The 23,316-nt window shown below is 41.2% G+C and overlaps 1 protein-coding gene across 4 annotated transcripts in view; it reads right to left on the bottom strand.

The window, feature by feature from the left end:
* WIPF3 (WAS/WASL interacting protein family member 3) overlaps positions 1-23,316 on the bottom strand; it is a 91,633-nt gene that overhangs the window by 48,832 nt on the left and 19,485 nt on the right. For 3 of the 4 annotated variants that reach the window (XM_081283920.1, XM_081283922.1, XM_081283921.1), the window contains exon 2: positions 14,667-14,830. In XM_081283920.1, the coding sequence (XP_081140046.1) occupies positions 14,667-14,777 (111 nt within the window). In that variant the 5' untranslated portion in view covers positions 14,778-14,830. Of the gene's footprint in view, positions 1-14,666; positions 14,831-20,838; positions 20,878-23,316 lie in introns of all 4 variants that reach the window. The other variant, XM_081283923.1, reaches the window with a different exon arrangement.

Raw genomic sequence — 23,316 nt, forward strand, 5'->3', positions numbered from 1 at the left:
CACATGTGTGCCATTAAAGGTACTCTGTATAAGTCTGCTTGGGTGGCTGGGACAAAGCACTACGGACAGGGTGGCTCAAACACCAGGATTTCTTTTCTTTTTTTTTTTTCTCATAGTCCTGGATGCTAGAAGTCCAAGATCAAGGTGTCAGCCAGGTTAATTCCTTCTGAGGCTACACTCCAGGGCTTCTGGATGGCCTTCTTCTCTCTGGTCTCATGGGGTCGTCCCTGTGAGTGTGTGTGTGTGTGTGTCTATGTCCCAGTCTACTCTCAAGGAAACCAGTTTTGGTGGTATAGGGCCTCCTCCACCAGCCTTATTTTACCTAAATTACCTCTAATAAGACCTCATCTCCAAATACATTCCCATTTGGAGGAACTGTGATTAGAACTTCCAGATGTGAATGTGTTGGTGGGAGAGGGCAGTTTCATCCTGTAACACATGAGTCTGGACATGGTGGTGAGGCTATTGCTACTGGTGCCTCTGACACAGACCAAAAAGAACTTTATAATTGTGAAGAGCAGCTCTGCAGGTCCATCTGCTGCAGTATGGTCTGTACAACTCACTGGGTCCGAGTTCTTCGTCTGTAAAACAGGATCCTTCAATTTGGAACTCACCCATCGTAAAGAGTGTATCAAGGTTCAAAGAGATGTTAAAATCAGTCCACCTCTTACCTCACAATGTTATCTATAATAAAATATTAATACTGATAATTAATGGCAGATGTTAATAGTGCACATCCAAATGCTACATCTCATAGTTTAGCTTCCAATTTCATCTCAGTTGGGATTCAAATTGAGCCACAGCTAAAAATTATTCTGAGGGCTTTAGGAGGGTGTTCTATACATACAGAGAAAATTCTGGGAGGAGTGCATTTTTTGTGTAATCTTTTAAATTCTTTTTATGTTGGTGACACCAGCAGCAGTGGTGTGGCTATGCCATATGACCTCTGGGGTCCCCAGCAACCCAAGGGAAAGTGTGCTCTTAATTATCTATTATTTATCTCCTGAGCAGATCCCGAGGCTGGGCACACAACTCACTCATACTTCTGATGCTGGGAAGGGCAAGGCAAGCATATCCTCCTTCCTCAGGGAGTTTTACCAACACCCGGTGAAGACAGGCAATCAACAAGTCATCTCAAGTGTAATGGTGTTTAGGCTTGGCCAGGTGCTTATCAGATATGAATGCTGCAGTGAAATGTGAACTTTTGTTTTACACATGTTCATATTAATTCCTAAGCCAGGAAAATGTTAGCAAAATGGAAAAGAGCATCTACATGTAAAATATCATCAACCATGAATAACTTTATGGTCCTTGCTTCCTGCTAAGCACTGCACATGCATTAATTTGTCTTTGTAGTGACCATAATTAAATAGAAAACTTTCTAATTAAGGCACAGAAAACTTAAGTAATCTGGCTTTCCAAAGCCACACAGCTTGGATGGAAACATATGCAGTCTACTCAGAAATCTTAGCCACCATGGCTCAAAGAAGGGGACACATCAGCATACAAAGGTCCTTTTGGAGTAGCACTATCAGAAAAGGCCATCATGGCCAGCCCTACTCCCAGTTTTAGAGGGTTTCCCAGCCATCTCTGCCACAACTGCAGCTCAGGAGGCAATGAAGTAGAAGGAACAGAACACAGGGAAAGTATCCCTTCTAGCAGCTGTGTGACTCTGAGCCAGTACTTAACCTTGCTGTGCCTCAGTTTCTCCCTCTCTGAAACTACCTTGGTGATATGTATGACTGTGACAGATGCTGTGGGTGCCCCAGGCATAGCTACTCAGCCTAGCCCCAAGCCTGGCTTCAGACAATGGCCTTTTGGGCTAACCGCTGTGATGTCTGCCAGAGGAACTCCTAGATGGGGAGATGAAGTGCTATAGAGGAACAAGAATTGGTTTGCGTAGTCTCCCAGGGATTCCCAGCAGGGTGGAGGCCCCAAATAAACTACATGCATTCAACTTCTTATCTCAGAATTACCAGTGGGTCTGTGTCAGAAACCCTGAGCTGGGTAACTATACTTGGCAGCAAAGAGAACAAGAGGCTTGGTAAGATGCCCTGCCTCCAGGTAAGGTGGCTACATTCCAGAAATTATGGTGGGCCAGAGAGCCCTGTGGGTTAGTGCTCTGGGCATCAATCAAAGCAGCATATCAGGGTGCCCATGCTGAGTTGATTCCTGCTGGTTTGGGTTCTCCTGGCATCTGGACAGTAAAGCAACATGTTCCAGAATAATGTGTCCTGATATCGCTGCCACATTTTTAGTTAATTTCCCCAAAGAACAAGAGCATGTGTGAGTTTTAAAGAGTTTTTACACAGTTCCTCACATAAGCCCTAGGAGCTAGTATAGTGTGGTCATATCTCCACCCCTCATCCGATATCCCTTGATTTTTCCATTTGAGAATCCAGCCTTTGACGAACACATTTACAGCTTTAGAACAGCTTTTCTCTTCAGGCATTATCTAGCAACAATTAGAATGAAACGGAACCCAAGCAGAATGAAGCAAAAAGAAAACCAACAGTGCCTCTAAGCCTATGTGCACCTGTCCTACAGTGAGGACCTGAGAGGCAAAGGACAGAGAAGCCCAAGGTTACACAGAGGGCACTGGTGAGGCCCATGTGAGGAAGCTCAGCTCCTGGGACACCTGACCAGAGGTGGCCCAACTTTCACGCACAAATAGCCATATAGCTAGTCCTGCCAAAATATCGCCAGAAGAAATAACATTGAACTTCACAAAGTTCACAGTGTCTTCCAGGTCTGTCACTTGAGTACTGTTCTTATTCAAGCCAAACAGGGAAGATTGGCACTGTCGCCAATGGAAATTTTATGCCTTGAACACAAAACTATATGGTTCATTTGGACATAAGTCAGTGGTGGGCAGGGAATGGTGTTGAATGGTCCTGGTGAGAAAAAGAGCCATGGTTTTTCCCCATGAGGGTCAGGAATGGGATGATTCATCTGAAAACCTGATTAAAAAAGGAAGAGGAGATTGGGCTAAAGTGACAACCCTCGAAAGTAAAGAGGAACTCGTATGTGAGTTTGCACATGGCTGGAGAAATGAGCAAGATGGAAAATGGCGGGGTGGGGAGGACAGCAACTCAGAAGAAAATACAAAATATTTCTCTGATATTGCTTAGCTCCTAAGTAATTATTAAACATTGCCTTAGATTTAATTTCTTAGAAAACTCCCCTAAGAGATCTTAGCATCCATCCATGCTAAGATCCTTCACCAGCCCAATCAGGAACCTCTTTTTCCTTTAATGATTGCCTCAGGTTCATCTTTAATATTATATATGCAATATATATATATATATATATATATATATATATATATATACTATATACACCTCCATAACACACACTTCTGCTGGCTATCTCTACACCCAGAGGTTTTATCTCACAGTTTGCTTTCCAACTAATAGTCACAAGACACATTTCTTCAGAGATGAGAGAATGCTGAAGGTGAAAATTCTTCCATATTTGGTGACCTTGGGCTTAAGGGGAGTTGCTGACAGGGAGAACTGCTTTAATGATCGTCCCCCATGTCCTCTATGCTTTGTCTGAGGAGAGAACACCAGCTAAACTAGATGTCCTTGGACCAGCCAGAGAACAGGACCTGCAACAGTTTCACAAAACATTGTTATCTGGGCTTTGCTTGGTCTCAGGTTTATTTGAATAAAAACTAGCAAGGGAGGCTGTGATGGGGAGCCCAGAGCTTCTGGACATTCCTGCTGAAAGTCGCCTGTATGGACTCTCCTTGGGAGGGAAACCAAGCCACTATATTTCTCACCCTGTGGATCAACCCTTCAGCTGTAGGGAGAGCTAAAAACCCTGCTCAGGAGTCCCCAGCAAAACAGGAGTCAGACCAAGTAGGGAAGCGGAGGGACCAATCTCAGTGATGTACAGAATTTCCAGCAGAAAACCTGCACTAACATGGGTCTCATTTTGTAAAACTGGAAAGACTGTAACAGTTGATCTCAAACGCCCTTCTGAATTAGTGAAAGCTTGCTATGGAACTCCCTGGTTCTGTCAAATCACCTATATTTTGAACTAAACAAGAGTTTGTTAATGTTCATTAAAGTTTTTTTTAGCTATAGAAAATTGTTAATATATACAAATGGAGTGAAGTATAATAATCCCCAGATATCACCATCCAGCTTCAGTGCTTATCAGCTCACAGCCAATCTATGTCTCCACACCAATCACTTCCCTCCTCCAAATCCCTGCTTGTTCAAAACATATATCCAACATTGTATCTTCCACAGATTTTATTATAAAAGAAAATAACTCTTAAACAATAACAATATTATTAAATAAAATAAGTCATAAAATTAATTTGTTTATATAAACCAAAATAAAGAAAATATCTGTGTTCAAATTTCCCTGATTAATTTAATTTTTTCATGATTTTTTAATTTGTTCTTTTTAGATATACATTACAGTAGAGTGTACTCTGACATATTATGCAAACATGGAGTATAACTTATTCTAATTAGGATCCCATTCTAGTGGTTCACCATGATGTGCAGTTACATGGATGGTATATTCATATATAAACATAAGAAAGTTGTGTCTGATTCATTCTACTGTCTTTCCTGATAAGTTTTAAATGAATGTTTTGCTCAGGCAGTGAAAGACCAAGCCATAGCATTTGAATCTCAGCATCCTGGAACTGCCATGAGACCCAAGCAACTGTGTCCTCTGCTTTAGAGAGGGGCAGGGAGCCAGGCGATTTAAAATTCTCACCCAGGCATCACCATTAAACTTTCCAGGGAAATGTGTGTCCTTCCCTTCAGTGTCGTGGTCTGCTGCTGCCAAAGCTGCTCATCAAATGACAAATCTAATGGCAGCTGGGAAAGCAAAGCCTCCTCCAAATGTCTTATATATTTGAACCATGCAATTATTTCTCTGAGTAGATGTTAAAGGATACCCCCAGATCTCCACGCACACATTGTCGGTCACCCCAGTTGAGATGAGGCCACAGCTGAAGCCAGGTGGTTCTGACCTGTGGCTGATCATGTAGTTCCTGCAACTCTTGTGGACCCAGGTCCCCTCAGCTTAGTCCACAGAATGAAAAAGAAGACAAACCCTTAACTCCCCAGACAGCCTGCAGGAACGGGGTACTGGCAAAGTGGGTTTGGATGCCCAGAAAACCTACAAGGTAACTTCTGTTACCCTGTTTGGAGGTTATTTTCAGACTCTCCCACTGTGGATAACTCAGGCTCCCCACCTAGATCTTCATTTCTGGTGTCTGACCTCTGCTTTGCTCTGACCTTTCGACTTGTATGCATCAGTACAAGATTTGTCCAGTTGTTTTCTGGTCTCTGAAATAATAGTAGCTACCATTTATTAAGCAGGCACTTTGTAAACAACAGCTGCTGTTGTTAGCTTATTGAATCCTTTCAAAAATCCCCTTGATTCATTTATTCCACATGTATTTTCAAAGGTCACCATGAGACAGGTGCCATCCAAAGTGTTGAGGATGCACTGTGAGCAACACAGACCAAAGTGCCTTCCTTCGGGAGACTTCTGTGCTAGGAGCAACCTTCCCTAGAAGTGGCCATTGTGATTCCCACTAACAGATAAGGAACCAGAAGCTCAGAGTTGTTAAGTAATTCACTTGATATTCTATAGCTAGGAAATAATAGTACACCTGGGATTCAATTTCCAATCGGCGTAAGTCTAAAATCTATGGATTTTTGTTTTAAACATACTATGCTGCATCATTACATGATCCTGATTAAAACAGTAAGTGCTGACCCGTGGGCTGTGGGACACAAACACCCTTTTAGCTTTTACCCCTTTGAGTTTTAGACCCTGTACATGGTACAGGTATAATCCTGCTTCTACCAGCCTGAAAGCACATTTCTACTGCTCTATTAGAGCAGATCTTATTAAAATGGAAATCTACTGCTCCAGATGGAAATCTATTGCTACCATCTACAAAACAGGTACACTGTGTACTTTCTGTGAGTTTTAAAATGTCTATTGAAAAGCAAAGGTACAGGATCTACTCTTTTACAGAACAATAGAAAATTGGAATGGTGATGTTGTGCCAAAGGATACTTAACAGCTTTTAAAGTCACGCCCAAATACTAATTGTTGCTGCCCCTAAAGTTACTTCTGATATAATTGCATTTGCTTTATCAAATGTTCTTACTGAAATTTGAATATATTGAACATGCACTGGCTTTCAAGTCTTAGGCAAGGGGTTTTTTGGTCATTGCAGGTTTGCCTAGTGACTTACAGGGTCTTCAGCAAAGTCAGTAGCTCAGAAAGGCAGTTCCTGCTAAGTGCTGGCACTGACCTAGGCACACACCCTCTCTCTGAGTCACTCACTATTACCGTGTGACCATGGGCCCCAAGACCCTCTTTCATCCCTCACCCGACTTGATTGTTCAAGAGACAGCTCAAATGATAGAAGAAGCAAGCGTAGGAAGAAGCAATATGACTAATTCAGAGGTCAAGAGGGCTCTTTAAAGATGAGACTTCAAGGAACTCTCAGGTGGGAAATGATGAAGAGGCGATAGAACCTTCAGAATCCTGGTCTGAGAATCCAATTCTCTACTCAACATTTCCATGACTGAGCAGTGATCTATGACAAGCTTAGGGTTCTCTGGATTCAGGTTCTAAACTCTCCTGAGGCACAGACCCAGGAATTCTGTGCAGCCAAAGCTTGATGATGGTCAGTCAAGGTTAAGGACGTGGTCTCCTGAAACTGAGCTTAAGTGGCATTGACTGTCCCCACTGTGTGACCAGCATCAGAGACCCAATGTTTCTGAGCTCATCCCCAGGCAGCTGTAAGCTAAAGACAAGACAAAACTGAGTTCCTCTGCATTGTGGCCACTTCTGTAATGTTGATTCTCTACTGTAAACCGTGGGTTTAACTCAAATGGAAACTTGCATTTTTTTTTTCTGTTTAGAGGTGGAAACCAACAGAGCAAGCTGGGGAAAACAATGGATCCACAAAGAAAAAGAAAAGAAAAGAATGGTCATAGGAGCAGGTTAGGCATACAGGAAGGAAATCTGGAAGATGTGTCCAGGGTTTGGAGAATGGGATCCATTGATTTCCTGGTTTTTAGATTCAAATAGGTAGAAGCAATCCTTGAGAATTGCTTCCCTAAGAATTCCAGTAGCTCAATGCCCTTTGAGTTTACATCAAAGAGCAGTTGGCTTACCAGTTCAGAGCAAGGACTGGTGCCATTCGGCTGGGGTTCAAACCACACCCTGCCCAGTTAATAGCTATGTGCCCCTGGGTGAGTCACTTCTCTCTCTGCCCTAGGTCCATCATTGCAAAACAGCACTATCAGTGTCGATCTCACTGGTTATAAACATGAATTTATAATTCATATTCATGCTTAGCATAGTACCTGAGGCACAATAGCTAAAGAGGAGACAAAACTGAGTTCCTCTGCATTGTGGCAGAGTGAATGTTTATGATTGTTGCTATACACTATTATAATTCAGTCCAACTCAGCCAATTGGCAAGAGATCATTACTTTAAAAAATTTAATTATAAAATTAAAAAGATTCCATGTAGATATTTGGAAAAATGTGGAATTACACAAAAAATGAAAATTAAAATTACCCACCACCCCTCCCCCATCTGGGAAACCCAGAGAGGACATCTGTGTCCTCACAATCTATCTGAGCTCACATGAGCAGGCGTATTTTCTTCTATACAGTTGGGGCCACACTGCTTAGGGATGTACCCTGCTTTTCTCATTCCACATACCTGTCCTTTTATTCAACATTCTAGGAGACAGGACCCACAAGCTGCTGGCAGCAGAGATGTCCTGTCCACACAAATGAGCTCAGTGGGCCAGTGCCTCCAACTCACTGCAGTCTCTTCTGCCTGGTTGAGGCTGCATAGCTCTTTGCTTGCTGCAACCTGAGCTTGGTGGGATTTTTTGTTTTGCTTTGTTTTTCCTTTTATCACAAGGATGGTGAAAGAGGTGAGAGCGGTTAGGGGATCAGGCATATTGCCCCAAAGACTCAGGCTCCAAACCATGGTGTCCTTTCCTAATCAAAACCACATACAGCTGAAAAGACACTTGGGGGAGGGGGGAAAGGCTCATGGGCAGTTTTCTAGGAATTGTTAGTTGCACTGGAGTTTTAAAGGCATTTCAAAGGCAAAGAGCCAGAATATTCAGGTGTAAAATAAAATTCCAGTGAGGTATGATCACTTCAGCAATGGGCCACATCCAAGGGTCACCCTCTGACATTGTACCCCATGTCAGCTTCTTGTCATAACCCTGGGTTGCCTAGATGCATGAGAGCAGCTCCTGCTCCAATGCTCCTGTGATACTTGAGAAAGGCCTTTCACAAGAACACCCAGGCCTTCTGGCAGAGTCCTAGACATTATTAGTGCATAATCACCACCTCCTGCACCTCCTGCCAGCCTTTTCCTTTTTGTCCTTGTCACCCCACCCACCTCACAGCTGTGACAGAAAAAAACACATTTCAATACCATTCTGAATGGCTCTTTGGAAGTATGAGTGGCAGGTCCTGACACACCCCTCTCTCTCATAGACAGGAGATCTGTTGCAAAGACAGGCTCTGTTTTCACTAAAGCGGGGTTACTGCTCCTGGTGCAAGCCAACAGAGCGGGAGAATCAGGTTTTAAAATTACTTGAAGACAAAGGTGTAGTTTTGCAAACTGGTAAGCAGAGACCAAATGTCAACTTAATATGATCCTAATAGCATGGCATCATGCAAAAACCTTCTCCTTATTCCATCGGCCACCATCGATCCCTGGTAAACCTCTCTCATTATTGACACTAACCAAAGCACTACAGCATCAGGAGAACCTATGTGAGTGACAGTATTTAAGAATTTGTAAGCCTTTCATTATTCCACATGCACCAGTAAACATGCAAATTACAGAACTTAGTATAATATGCAGTTCTGCTAAGCGCCCTTCCACCAAGAACACTTCACCCCCACTTCTTCTTTTTAACAAGAGCGAACACAAGTCTCCATGTCTCCCATGGGACTTCAGAGAACACTGCATTTTCCACATTGCCTTTCACAGATTGGTATGTTGTCCTATATGGCAAGCCTTTGCATACTAGAGGTGGTGGGAAAACCTCCCCTTGAACGTCACAGCTGGTATTTCTAGCGTTGCTAAATCTACTTTTACCATAAATCATGCATTTCTTAGACTCCACAGAGAAAAACAATGCCACCAAGTTTCCTGAATGCAAAAACTGGCAAACACCTTAAGGGAGCTGAACAGTGAGGGGCCAGGATAGATGTCTGCTTGTAATTTCTCCTCAGCATCCGTATTAACAATTATACCCCAAAACAGCAGGCAAAAATATACAGCGCTGTGGTGTCTTCCTCATTAGAGTGCTGCTTTTAGTGGGAAAGCATGATTAAAAGTCAACTTTTCTTTGGTGTTTAAACAATAAGTATGGCCAACCCTAAGACAACTGCTTCCTTCTGAGGATGTTTTAACCTGAACAGCAACATTAAAAAATAATGCCATGAGGCTGGGGCCGTAGCTCAGTGGTAGAGTGCTTGCCTAGCATGTGTGAGGCACTGGGTTCGATTCTCAGCACCAGATATAAATAAATAAAATAAAGGTCCATTGACAACTAAAATTAAAAAAAATAATGCCACAAAAATCCACAAATCTATTTTATAAATAAATACATGTGTTGTGGCCAGGAACCTGTCAGACTCTGCCTGGGCAACCCAACTCCAAAATGTATCAGCTGGTGAGTGACTACATTTGCTTCCTCTTGGACAGAATGTACCACATGTCAAAGGGGATTGTAGCAAGAAAAAACCTCACAGACCCTCAAGGAGCTGATTCACCCAGCTTGCATACTAGGTCCAAGGACACTTGAACAGGAGGGGTCAAAGAACATTTGAAAGCAAAAGTTCAGTACAATTCTGCTGCATTTTAAAAATCAAACCCATCATATATTTTTTAGATATGTTAAAAGCAACAATAATTTAGGTAGACAAAGCAACAATAATTTAAGTATAAGAGGACCACCAAAGCACCCTGAGGGCAATTTTGATATTGTTACTGGATTTTAAAAGGCCAAGACAAAGGAGTCTTGCTGGAAAGACAGAGAAATCAGCTGCAGGAAAACAGGATGGCAGAGCCGTCAGGGTCTGGAGAGGGCTCACTCCAGAGCTCCAGCAGGCCCCTGGCCCTTCTCCCTCCTCTGCTCCCACATTCTTGGAAAAAGAGAAGATATGCATCAGAAATGGGGGGATGAAGACAGGGAAGTGGGGAGCAAAGAGATGGGGGGAATCTCTGCATTGACAAGGATTTTCTGCTTGACCCAGCTGTAGTTAGCTTCCGCACCTTCTCCTAGGCTCATTTATATACTTCCTTGCAAAATTCAGTTTTGGCAAAGAACCTGGCTAAGTTAGTTTAGATAATGCTCTCTATTTGGTTGTCTGTACCTTCCTCTAGCTGGGGTCTGATCAACCTGGCCTGTCCTCAGCAAGAATCCTGATGTTTCCTTGACCACATATCCCTTGGCTACAAATTCCCACTTGCTCACGCTGTATTGAGCACAATCTCTCTCCCCTACGGGAAACTCCCACTGAGTGGTACCTGTCACTGTGGTCTGAACACAGTCTTCTTTCCAGCCCTTTAACAAGTATCACTGAGTAATTGTTTCTTCAACAGCATTGATGTTTGGAGTTCTGAGCCCTGGTTATGAAAAACTTCAACTCCATTTCCAAACCCTATTCACACAGATACTCATTCATTCGTTCACTCACCTACTCACTCATTCTTGCTTATTTCAAGCCAGGTACAAGGGACACACACACACACAAAATGACAAAACATCAAACACAAACCAGAGTTAAAGATGGACCATAGATCTGAAGGAGGGTTTTAAAAATATGTCTAAAGCCAGTGTGGCGTAGGAAGAAGTGACCTCTGAGCTGAGAGTAGCAGAAAGGGTCTTCCGAGTGGAAAGGACAGCCATGCCAGATATCTAAGGTGGGAGACCCCAGGAGAGGGGCTCAGTAGGAGAGGCAGGCAGGGGCCAGATCAGGCAAGGTGGGGTGGGCCACAGTTGAGAGGGGATGCTGAGACATGAAGCATAGAGGCTAAGATCTGATGCAAGTGTACTAAGACCACTGGTTGCTGGTGACGAGTGGAAGGCTGAGCCAGACCAGCTGGCTGTGGGACAGGTGTTGGCAAATCTTTTCTGGAGAACACCAGACAGTAAATATTTTAGGCACTGTGAGCCAAGAGGCAAAATCAAGAATAACATGTATGTACTTATATAACAAAAGAGAAAACAAATTTCCACAAAATATTTATTGTCAAAATTCAAAATATGTTAATAATAATTGAGTCAGTATTTAAAATAAATGTGTACTCATTAGAAGAATGGAATTCCGTTTGGGGGAAAAATCACATCTTCCTTAATTGGTGTTTCTGCCTCTGTAGCATAAAAACAGCCACAGACAATATGTAAATGAAGGCTGTGCTCCAATTAACTCTATTTAAGGGCTAAGATTCCACATAATTTTCATGGGCCATGAAACTTTACTTTTGATTTTTTTCCAGATATTTAGAAATGTAAAAGCCATTCTTAGCTCAAGAGCTGTAAGAAAATGGGTGATGTGTATGGATTTGGGCCATGGGCTCCAGCTTGCCAGACTCTAGTGTAGAATGTCCCATATTCTGGATGTGTCTGAATGTTTGCTCACGAGTACATTCATTTTTGGCAGATTACTACAGGGTGATGCTGTGTAGTTCTCAATGTATCACAGCGGCTTGTGCTGTCAGTCATTTCACTATAGCTGATACTAAGTTTGATTCATTTTAAGGGGAAATTTTCCCCTTTGTAATTAGAAGTAGTCTATACCCCCTTTTCCCCAAAAAAGAGCTGGAGTATAGCTCAGTGGTAGAGTAGGTCACTGAGTTGGATCCTCAACACAGCGCACACACACACAGCACACACACTGTCATCTGTGGTTGACATTTATTGTCAAAATTCCTGAGAACAGGAATTGGGGTCCTGAGAACATCCTGAGAACCCAAACAACCTTTCATGAAGTGATTTCAGCTTTCATGGATGGTTGTTGTTGAATAAATTAGACAGTGGAAATTGCAAAATAATTTGAATGTAACTTTAATGGCTGCCGGATACATACCATTTTGTGGATTATTTATTTATTAAATTGAAAATTAGAATTTTAGTTCTTTTCTTTCTTTTTAGTTGCTACTCTAAGTAATACTTTCATTGATATCCTGTATTTCTATTAATCTGTGATGAATAGTTAAAGAAAAATTGCTTGAGGTAAAACTAGGTCATAGAGTATATTCATTTTCTGAAGGGTTTGGTATTTATTGACAAATTGTGTCTTAGGGAATTATAACACTTTTTTTTGCCCCTAACTAAGTATTATAAGTATTATAAGAACCTGGTTCCTAACACTCCAGCCAACAAACTGATGGAGGAAAATGGTTTCTCATTACAAGATGAACAACCCTTACCTGTCATGCTGGACCAGAGCGTTTCAGATTTCTGATGCATTCAGATTTTGAAATACTTACATAGACTATACTGATTGAGCATCCCTAATCAAAAATCCTAAATCAGAAATGCTACAAAACCCAAAACACTGTGAGCATCATGTTAATGTTCAAAAATGACATGATGCTCAAGATGGAGCGTTTTAGATGCTAGGTTTTTGGATTAGGCAAGCTCAACTTGTAGGTTTAATTTACATTGATTCAACTGTAATGGAGGTCAAAATATTTGTATTTCCTCTGCTCCATCCTATTCCATTTCTCTATTTATCCTTTTTATACTGATCTGTAGGAGCTCTTTATATACTAAGGACATTAATTTTTGTCTTTAATATATATTGTAAATATTTTTCCAAGTTTGCAGAAAAATGTTTCAAAGAATATTAAAATGTACGTGGTTAGTTTCCTCTCAAATTCACCTGTTCTTCTGTAAGATAGATGGCCCAAAAGGAGGGAGGGTTGAAAAAAAGAAATAGGGAGGGACTGTAAAATACTAACCAAATATAGAATTATCATTATTTATTTTGAATTTTGGCATCTTTTTTATGGTAAAGTATTTCAACTTTATTTATCTATTTATTTATTTTTATTAGTTGCTCATGACAATACAATGATCTTGTCATATCATATATTTAATTTAGGCATCTTTAAAGGAAACAAATTCCCTAATGAAATATTAAAATTTATTAACAGTATTATTGAATTTCTTTTAATCTTTGATATTTACAGCTGATTTCATTATATGCAAAATTATGTTGTTAATTCACCATTTTTCTCTACCTTTTCATAATCAGCATAGATGTGATTTTTAATTAACACCAGAGCTTAATAAAGTTTTTAATTAACAGCATAACATAATACATTTAAGGTATCATAAACCACTTAAGATCTATTTCTTTTCACTAGAATGAAGAGTATTGTTGTCCATATCCGTGTATAAATTCCTTTTGGTTTTTTTTAGGGTTAAATACTTAAATTAGTCTTTAAAATAAAACCAGGGGAAATTCATTCAGGTTTGCTTTATCTACTAGAGAACTCCAGAAAGGCTTGTTCTACATGTATTGAGCCCAGATAGCTGTGGGTCACCAGCAAGGTTTAAAAATAGGTCATTCCCCAAATCTCCAATAACATGGGTTTTGGTAAGTTCATTTATTCTGGTGATTCATCCTGTATCATCATATTTAAAATTATTATAAGATGTTCCTCAGTGGGAGCAATCTGTTTAGGATTCATAAGATAATTTGTGTATGTTTCATTCACTTATAAATTGCTCAACACTTCATGATGACTGAATTCTACCGTGTGGGGTTGAATTCATCAGGGAAACTTTAATACTTATTCTTATTCTTTCTCTATATTTTGTTCCCCACCAGGGGACATTTCACAATACCCGGGGACATTTTTTATTGCCATGTTTGAGGGATTCTACTGGCATCTGATAGGCAGAGGCTAGGGTTGTGGTTAAGTATCCTAAAATGAACAGGGCAGCCCGCTCCTCCAACAAGAATTATCTGGTCCCAAATATCAGTGGTGACGAGATTGAGAATCCATGTTCTAAAACAAAATGACCACCCTCTGCGGCCCCTACTTAACCCAAACCAAACTATGAAACCAGGAGAGTGTCCAGTAGCACAAACTGAAACAGAAAGAGTTCAGTCTTGTGCAGACAGGGAAGTTTTAGTGATTTATATTTTTCAATGTGGCATTTCACATGACACTTGACTTGCTTGAACGTAGAACCAGGGACTGAAGTCCAAGGTGTCATTATCTATCACCTTCCCATTTACCACGGGAACTTGATTTTGCAATGCCTCCTCAGCTATGCGCTTTGGCAGGGCCTGGCACGTGAGGCTCCCAGTGAGGTGGAAAGACACGTAGGGAAACTCAAGGAGCCTGTACCGGGTGGCAGTAGTCAGAGGAAGGTGACGCGAACAGTGCAGGTGGGTGCTGCCGAGGAATAGAAGAGACAGATACCTGACCCAGGCTGGTTTAGAATCAGATCCTGAAGCTGTCAGAGCTACCTGAAGTCCACCTGCCACAGCGGAGCTAGGTAGTGGTTGCTTCTGAACATGGAGAACCTTTGCCTATAGTGTAATCCAAGCACCCGATGATGCTCCAAAGCAAACCAGACAGAAAATAAAACAGGTCTTACCGGAGGTGCTGATGGTGGGGGCGGGGGAGGAGCTCCCAGAGGCGGGGGAGGAGCTCCCAGAGGCGGGGGAGGTGGAGGCAGAGGAGGTGGGGGCGGTGGCGGCACTGGCATGGCAGTGTTGGTGTCTCTTGTTTATGAGTGGTCCCAAGAGAGGGGTTTCTGCTCTGAAAAAGAAAAAGAGGGATAGTTTTAAATGGATGTCTTTCTTTATATGCAGGCAGTTCATGTGTTACAGACACATGCATGTTGTAGACGGTTTGGTTCTTAGGCTTGTTCATTAATTCATTGAATTCATTCATTCACTCAAAGAGCCCAGTGCAAGGCTGGCCTCAGGCTAAATGCTGGGAACCGACCAGATTCTAGAGATAATTAGGTGATAAAGCTGATAGAATTCAGCTATTTTTGTCTCAATAAAAATCCAGTACATGTTGGGCTGGGGATGTGGCTCAAGCGGTAACGTGCTCGCCTGGCGTGCGCGGGGCGCTGGGTTCGATCCTCAGCACCACATAAAAATAAAGATGTTGTGTCCACCGAAAACTAAACAGTAAATATAAAAAAATTCTTTCTTTAAAAAAAAATCGAATATATAGAGAAACAGCCACACTTCCTTCTATAAGGATTTTTCCAGATAACTGAAATCCACATCATTAGCATTGAACCTGCAGTTTTATCCTTTTCAATGCATACTGCATAGATTCCCAACTTCCTAAGCAGAGCAAACAGAATGAAATTTAACCTTTTCTGAATGTCACAGGCTTAACATTACTCATGACGCAAGCCTCAAGCAAAGCTTCCAGGGGCGTTAGTCATTCTCCTGCCTCTTTCTCTCCTGTCAACTCTGACTTTCCTTGCTGTCCCCATATCATAGTTTCTGCACAACCTCTGGGTATAGGCATGCACTTCTCTTCTACATAGACTTTAATCTGGCATTTGCACACCTAGGGCTTTTAGGCATGATTCTGCAAATAAGGTTCTATTTCAGATATTTCAAATAGTTGATATCTATTTCAAATAGTTGATATCTAATCTCCAGATAAATGTACTTGTCTGCAGAGCACATGTGTGTCTGGATGCAGATGAATATCTTAAAACCCATATCAAGTCACACTGTAAGGACTAAAAACCTATATTAAAGAATCCCCACAATTATGACCCTTTTAACCTTCACATAGTCTACTGGATTTTGCTTACTTAATATGTTAGTTCTCTTTATCTTTTTACACAGTGCCTATTATGTGACAGGCCAATCACATTAATTTCTACAACAATCCTCTAAGGCCAGTAGTAACATTCTCATTTTTATAGGTAAGCAATATGCCACTCAGAGACATGAAGTTCTTTGCTCAAAGTCATACCCCCGGCCATAGTAAATTGAAGTAGAGATATCAGAGGTATGCATGCTTTTTTTTCAAGGAGTGTCAATGTTGTTTTATTCAAAACCTGATAAATATAATAATATGTCAGATAAAGCTACTGTTTTTATAGCCACTAAAGCAACTTGGATACAGGCTTACAATTTAATTGAAACAAGTATAAATTATCAGCTATTTGTATTTGACATTTTCTTTCACAGAGGCATTGGGTATATTCTTTACATAATCTTTTGTTCGGTGGCAAAAATATTTTCAGTCAGAGATTAAAGGTTTGGCTGAAGTAATAGAAAAAAAGGAACAAAGAAAGGTCTCATTATGTAAGGACTTCATCTTTTAACTAAGACACATGAGAGGGGCTAGATCTTCTTTCCCTAGTAAAGAACTGTAAAGGATTTGGAATAAAAACCTAAAAAAAAAAAAAAGAAAGAAAGAAAGAAAGAAAGAAAAGAAAAGAAAGAAAAACTTAAATGCTCCTTACCTAAGGAAAAATAACCATAGGAAATAACTTCTAAGAGAAACTATGGCAGGGTGATTCATGAACTCCCTCAGCACACAGCTCAATTTCATTTCCCAGCCTCCCTTGCAGGTAGGTGTAACCCTGTGACTGAGCTCTGGCCAACAGAAAGCAGCACAGGTGAGGGGCTCTATTTTTGGGCTGTCTCTTAAGGCCTTCTACCCAGGACTCCTTTCTCCATAAGCAAAGGTCCTATGTGTTAGCAGAGCATAAGATGAAAGGATGCCTCTGCGAAAGAAAATGTCAAATACAAATAGCTGATAATTTATCCTTGTTTCAATTATTATAAGCCTGCTTTAGTATGGGTTCCTGGCTCACCTTTTGTAAGATTTCCTTTCAAACACCTGATGAGACATTACAGACGTGAAAAAATAAACTTCTGTTGTTTTAAGTCATGGAGTTGTTGGAGTTACTTTGTTAGTCACTAATATTTAACCTTTCTAACATAGAAACTATATAGAATACAGTCAATTTTTCTTTTTTCTTTTCTTTCTTTCTTTCTTTTTCTTTTTTTTTTTTTTTTTTTTTTGATAGTGGAGATTGAACTCAGGGGCACTCAAACACTGAGCCACATCCCCAGCCCTATTTTGTATTTTATTTAGAGACAGGGTCTCACTGAGTTGCTTAGCACCTTGCTTTTGCTGAGGCTGGCTTTGAACTTGTGATCCTCCTTCCTTCCCGAGCCTCTGGGATTATAGGTGTATGCCATTGCTACCGGTGAATATAGTCAATTCTTATTGGTCACCATAGTTAGGCTCTCTGTATAAAATCATAAAATGCTGTACTTGATGGCTGGGATCAAGCACTCCACAGGATACCATATTAATCCCCATCATCACCATGAATAACTGTAATAGAAGTAGGAGTGGGATAAACGCCCCGAAGAGATGTAGGGACTGCTGAGGAATGCCATCATCATTTGGAACTTGAGGAGGGATGTAATAAATAAACACATGAGTGTGATGGTTAATTTTATGTGTCAGTTTGACTGGGCTGAGGGATTCCCAGATAGTTGGCAGAACATCATTTCTGAGTGTATCTGTGAGGTTGTTTCTAAAAGAGGTTAGCATTTGAATCCGTCGACTGAATCTAGCTCTCCCTCACCAATGTGGGTGGGCATCATCCAATTCACTGAGGGCCTGAACAGAACAACAGGACTCATGGCCAACAGCAGGATGACTCATGACTGAATGAAGCTTTTCTCCCTAGGGCACATACAGCTTTCTTGGGCTTACGACACTAGACAGCACATCAGCACTGTGCTTTGCTAAACAGAAAAAGCACAAACATTTTTAAAATGAGACATGAAATAGCCTGAGAGCTTGTTTATGGTAAGAGCTAAAGCAAGAAGACAGAGTGTCACCTTGTCCCACTTCAGCTGGGAATACTGCCTGCTGGGCGACTTATATTTTTACCACTTTCCCCATGTCTGTGAGTGACCACAAAAACACCATGAACACTATTTTAGAGTCACAAATACATTTTAGCAAGAAGGTGAATTTGCAAAAATGGAATCTGCAAATAATGAGGATCAGCAATATAACTGTTGGAACCCCTGGTAAACGCTCAGCACAGCTTTAGGGACTTTGAATACATTATTTCATTGAATTCTCTCAACAATCATGGGGTAGATCCTGACATTTCCATGTAACACAAAACCACATTTTATCTCCCCTAGTACATTTCAGAAAGAGCAGCAATGCTGAGTTGAAAGTCCAGGTCTTTTGGCCTCATTTCTACAGCAACACATTATTTTATTAAATTGGCACGATTCAAACTGCATTCCTTCTCTGTTTCCATTTTGCAAAAACTTAAAATATTTGGGGGGGGGCCTTCAATGAAAGGGACACAAAGGTGAGAACAATCTTTCCCCTGGCTTATCCCCATGGGCTCTTGTTCTCCATCTACTCTTGTCCTTAGGAATCTGAGAATGATTAGGTACCATGGGGATTCTGCTTTACTGAAATCACAGGGAATGGTTTTTCCACATCTGGGATTAAAGGGTATTTTTATATGCAGTACTTGATGGCTGTGAAGGCTTTTTTCTTGACAGATATAATAATTAAGCAATTATCTAGAGAAGTATTTGTTAAGATCTGACAAGAATACAGAGCTCCAGGAAGTTACAGGCTGTACCCATGAGCTCTTTGATGCTTTTGTGCTCTACCGACCCATTTAAAAATATTATTTTGTTCTGAAATATGTAAAATGTTTAGGATTTTTTTAAAAAGCTAGGTTCTCAAAGGCTTTTGTACTTTTAACTCACAAAATAACTGAAAAACAGCATCAAAATGCACATTAGCTATTTAAGCACCATTAGAGAATGGTAAGGGAAACAGCCAACATGTGCTCCCAGGTGAGGCCCTGAACACAGAGACAATGCTGGTCTTAGAGTCAGACAGACCTCAGTGACATGACCTTGGACAAATTGCTTCAGGTTAGTGACCTTAACTTTTTTTTTTTTTTTTTTTTTTTTTGTAAAACAGGAGCTAGAATACTTAATTAACAGTTTGCTGTCAGGCTTCAATAAAGACCATAGTCCAGGTCCTCTCTGCAGAGAAAGAAGTGCAGATCCTGATCAGGCACTCCACTGGACACCATATTAATCCCCATCACCACCACGAATAACTGTAGTAGAAGGAGGAGTGGGATGCCCCCAAGAGATGCAGGGACTGCTGAGGTATGCCATCATTTCGAACTTGAGGAGGGGTGTAATAAATAAACAATTAGTTGAAGCTACCACATTTTTCAACAGGCACACATATGTCTATGGGTTCTGCTCTAGTTAGCTTTTGTACTTTGTAAATGTACAAAAGTGGTTTATAAACAGAGACAGAAGTGGGAGAACGCAAGCCAGCTGCAGGGCTCTGCATGTGAGAAAAAGAAGTGGAGAAGGCTGGGAATACAGAGGCTTAGATGGTGGCCAACCACTCTGCAAATGTCTCCTTCCTTGGGTAGGGGTGGACATTTGTCTTGTGGCCACCCACCATGTTTAGCCACTTTTCCTGTGCCTGAGGAATTTCTCACATGGTGAGACAGCCAGAAGCCAGGAGCTCTTTTTCCCAGCATCCCTTGCAGCAGGATAACACTGACTCAGGGGTAGGGTAGATACCAGATGAACAGTGTGCAGAAGGGACAAGGCTAATGGGCGAGGCCTGGGTCTGGAGCAGAGGACCCCTCTCAACTCTGGCGACTGATGTGATATTCCACAGGAGTGCAAGCTCAGCGTTGGCCAATGCTCTTTTATTTTCCCTAGGGAAAGCTCCATATCCAAATTCTTATGTAAAATAGAATTTTATCCCTTGGTAACTGTGGTCCTAGGAGCCCTCACAGATAACAAAATCTTCAGATGCTCAAATTCATCATCTATAATGGCACAGTATTTACCTATAACCTACACACATTCAACCATATACTCTGAATCATTTCTAGATTACTTATAATACGTAATACAATATAAATGCCACATAAATAGTTGTTGCACTGGATCATTTAGGAACTAACGACAAGGAAAAAGTCTGCATATGTTCAGTACAGATGCAATATTTTCTCCAAGTATTTTCGATCCATAGTTGGTTTAATCAGCAGATGCAAAACACAAGAATATGAAGGCCATCTCCATGTAACTCTAAAAGCACTCTATTTAGTTTTATTTATTTGTTTTTTTGGTGGTATTGGGTATTGAATCCAGGACCTTGCATACACTAGGCAAGAACTCAAGTCACTGAGCTACATTGCCAGCTCTGTTAAAGCATTTTTCAGCCCCAGAGTGCCAACAGAACATGTTGATGGGTCACACGGAGCTCACAGGCTGCCATAGTGTGACCTCTTTATTGGGAGTTCTTTTGGCATAGGGAGTGTGGACCTCCCTCTCGATCAGTTGATGAACTGTTCTTCCTCCTGTCCTGCTGGTCTCCTTCTTTTCCTACCTGATCAGCCTGTCTGTGCCCATTCAGAAATAGATGAGGCTGGGCTTGCCAAGCTTGTTAATATAAAAAGTTATATACGTCTCTATTCCAGTTGTGCTTTGTGAGTTATCTCAGAAAGAAATAACTCAGAGTAAACAATTTTACACACTGGTTGCTCTCATCAAAACAGATAAGGATTTTTCTCCCTAAGAATATTCTGTCAGATTACAGCTGCTCACAAATAGAAAATGTGCTTTTTTTTTTAAAGCAAGAAAAATTACTGCTACCATTTCACAAAAGCATCTTTTGTTGGTTCTAAAAATATATCTCAACAGGGATCTGAAGATAAGGTCCTCAGTGCCTTTCTAATTTCTTACCTCTCCATACGGTCCTGCTGAGTTCTTGGTATTTTTTGGCTGTGAAATCAGAGAAAAGAACAGAGGTTTTTTACCCTCAAACTAACGGAGGTGAATGAACCCCCAGGTGTCCCCGGCTCACATGATATCTTCTAGAGTCCTGCCACATTAAGGATAGGTTGTTCAAATGTTTCCTGCAGCCCGGAAAGCATAACCCGCAAGTCCATGTGCAAAGCCCTCGTGGAAGGCCTCTCAGAATACACATAGTAGAGTTTCAAAATTTCAAGTTATGAAGGAATTTCGTCTTTTAAGCCTTCTCTCCAGGTGATGGTGAAAGCAACATGAGTGGTCACTTCCTCAGCATCCAGTGGACAGGCTCTGAGGCAGCCGGCTCCCCGACTCCCACCGGGGAGACCTTGGCCGCCTGCCACTACTCCCAAGTGGGTCTGTCTTCCATTGGCCACGTGGAAGCCGCTTTTCTCAATCTCTGTGGTAGAAAAATCCTAGAAACATCTAGCCTTGATTTTAGGAAGTAGGGCATATTGGCCTGAATATGTAGGCAACAGAGCAGGGGGAATTAAGAAGTGCAGGATAGGGCTGGAGTTGCAGCTCAGCGGTGGGGCGTTCCCCTAGCATGTGCGAGGCCCTGGGTTTGATCCTCAGCACCACATAAAAAATAAATAAAATAAAGATATTTTAAAAAATAAAACAAAAAAGGATGAAAAATTCCAGAGCATTCTTGCTCTAGATGATAGTAAAATGAATTAGCCCTGGCATGCCCTTTCTATGGGACAGGTACCATATTTACAGGTTTTCATGTAGTAATTCAGAAAGGAACAGAAAGGTTAAGACTCTTGCCCTAAATCACAAAGTGAATTAGTGGAGGTGCTGATATTCAAACTCAGGGTATCTGGCTCCAGAAATCAGGCTCCTAAGCACCATGTTAATTTAAGTCACTTGTGTACATATGACTGATAGTTTCTGTGACATTCATACACCACCTGAACTTATATTTATTTAACACTATAAATAAACTCATGATTTTAGGTAAATAAGCTTATTTTGAAAAAGAAACTTTAAGTTTCAACCATAAATGGTAAAATAATACCATTTGTCACAAAATGGAAGGTAATAATAAGAATGAACATAATAGCCGAGCACAGTAGCACACACTTATAATCTATAAGCTATTCAGGAGGCACAGGCAGAGGAAGATCACAAATTTGAGGCCACCATTGGCAACTTAGTAAGACCCTGTCTCAAAATAAAACTTTTTAAAAAGGGATGGGCATAAAGAAGAATGACTTTATGATATTTGCTGGTAAATCATGCTAAGTGAAATAAGCCAAGCACCCCCCCCCGCCCCCCTGCAAAAAAAAAAAAAAGTCAAATGTTCTCTTTATATGTGAAAGCTAACCCACAACAAGGCGGGATGGAAAGGATAGACGTTCGTTCATCGGATTAGACAAAGGGGGATGAAGGGAAGGGACCAGGGACGGGAATAGAAAAGACAGTAGAAAGTATCTCACATCTTTCCTGTGTACATATATGATTACACCACAGTGAATCTCACAAGAAGTTAATTAAAAATAATAATAACTATAGGTAAACGGCAGAAAGATCAATAAAGGAAAGGAAGCAGTGGGTGGGGTCTGAATGAGAATAGGATATATTCCATGCTTGTATAATATCAAAATGGATCCTACTGTCAGGTATAACTAAAATGAAACAATAAAAACTTTTAAAAATAAAATAAAAAAGGGCTGGGGATATAGCTCAGTGGCAGAGCCCAGTATCTGTAAGGCCTTGGGTTCAATCCCCAGGACTGCTAAATACATATATACATACATAGACAATAATTATCAAAATAAAAATGTTTATCTATTTCTCCTGTCATATTTCCCCATGGAGCTAAGCAGAGCTTTGGGAGAAGGATCCAGAGCAGCAGTTACCAATCTTTCATGGAGAATGACCACCCCAGAGGACTTGTTAAATGCACGTTCCAACTCAGGTGGACCAGTGGGTCTGGGGCAGGCCTGGAGCTCTGCAGTTTCAACAGGCTCCCTCAGGTGAGGCCAAGGCTGCTGCTCTGGGAACCACCCTTGGAGAAGCTTGTCAGAAAGGCAGTCTCCTCCACCCAGGCCCACAGAATCAGAATAGTTGGGAATATCTTACCAGCAAGGGATCTCAATGCTCACTAAGGGTTCCTGCTCTAGAATATCTAGGATGATGAAACCTCTGTCCCATAAATTGTCAAACGTGTCCTCAACAGAAAAGATTCATGGATGTGTAGAATCATTTACTTTCAGCTGGCTGGATCCTTGAGAACAGCAGACTGTACTTCGAATTAGAAATGACCTACCACAGGGAAAGGGAAACTAGCTGAGTGCCCACGCTCCTCTCACGCAGAGGGCAGGAGCAATTGCCTGGGAAACGGGGGAGACACACTCTTGAAATGGAACTGGCTCCGTGCTACCTGGTTGCCATAGTCAGTCATCA

This window comes from Spermophilus citellus (assembly GCF_964194105.1).
Source record: "Spermophilus citellus genome assembly, chromosome: 3".
NCBI classification, from domain to species: Eukaryota; Metazoa; Chordata; class Mammalia; order Rodentia; family Sciuridae; genus Spermophilus; species Spermophilus citellus.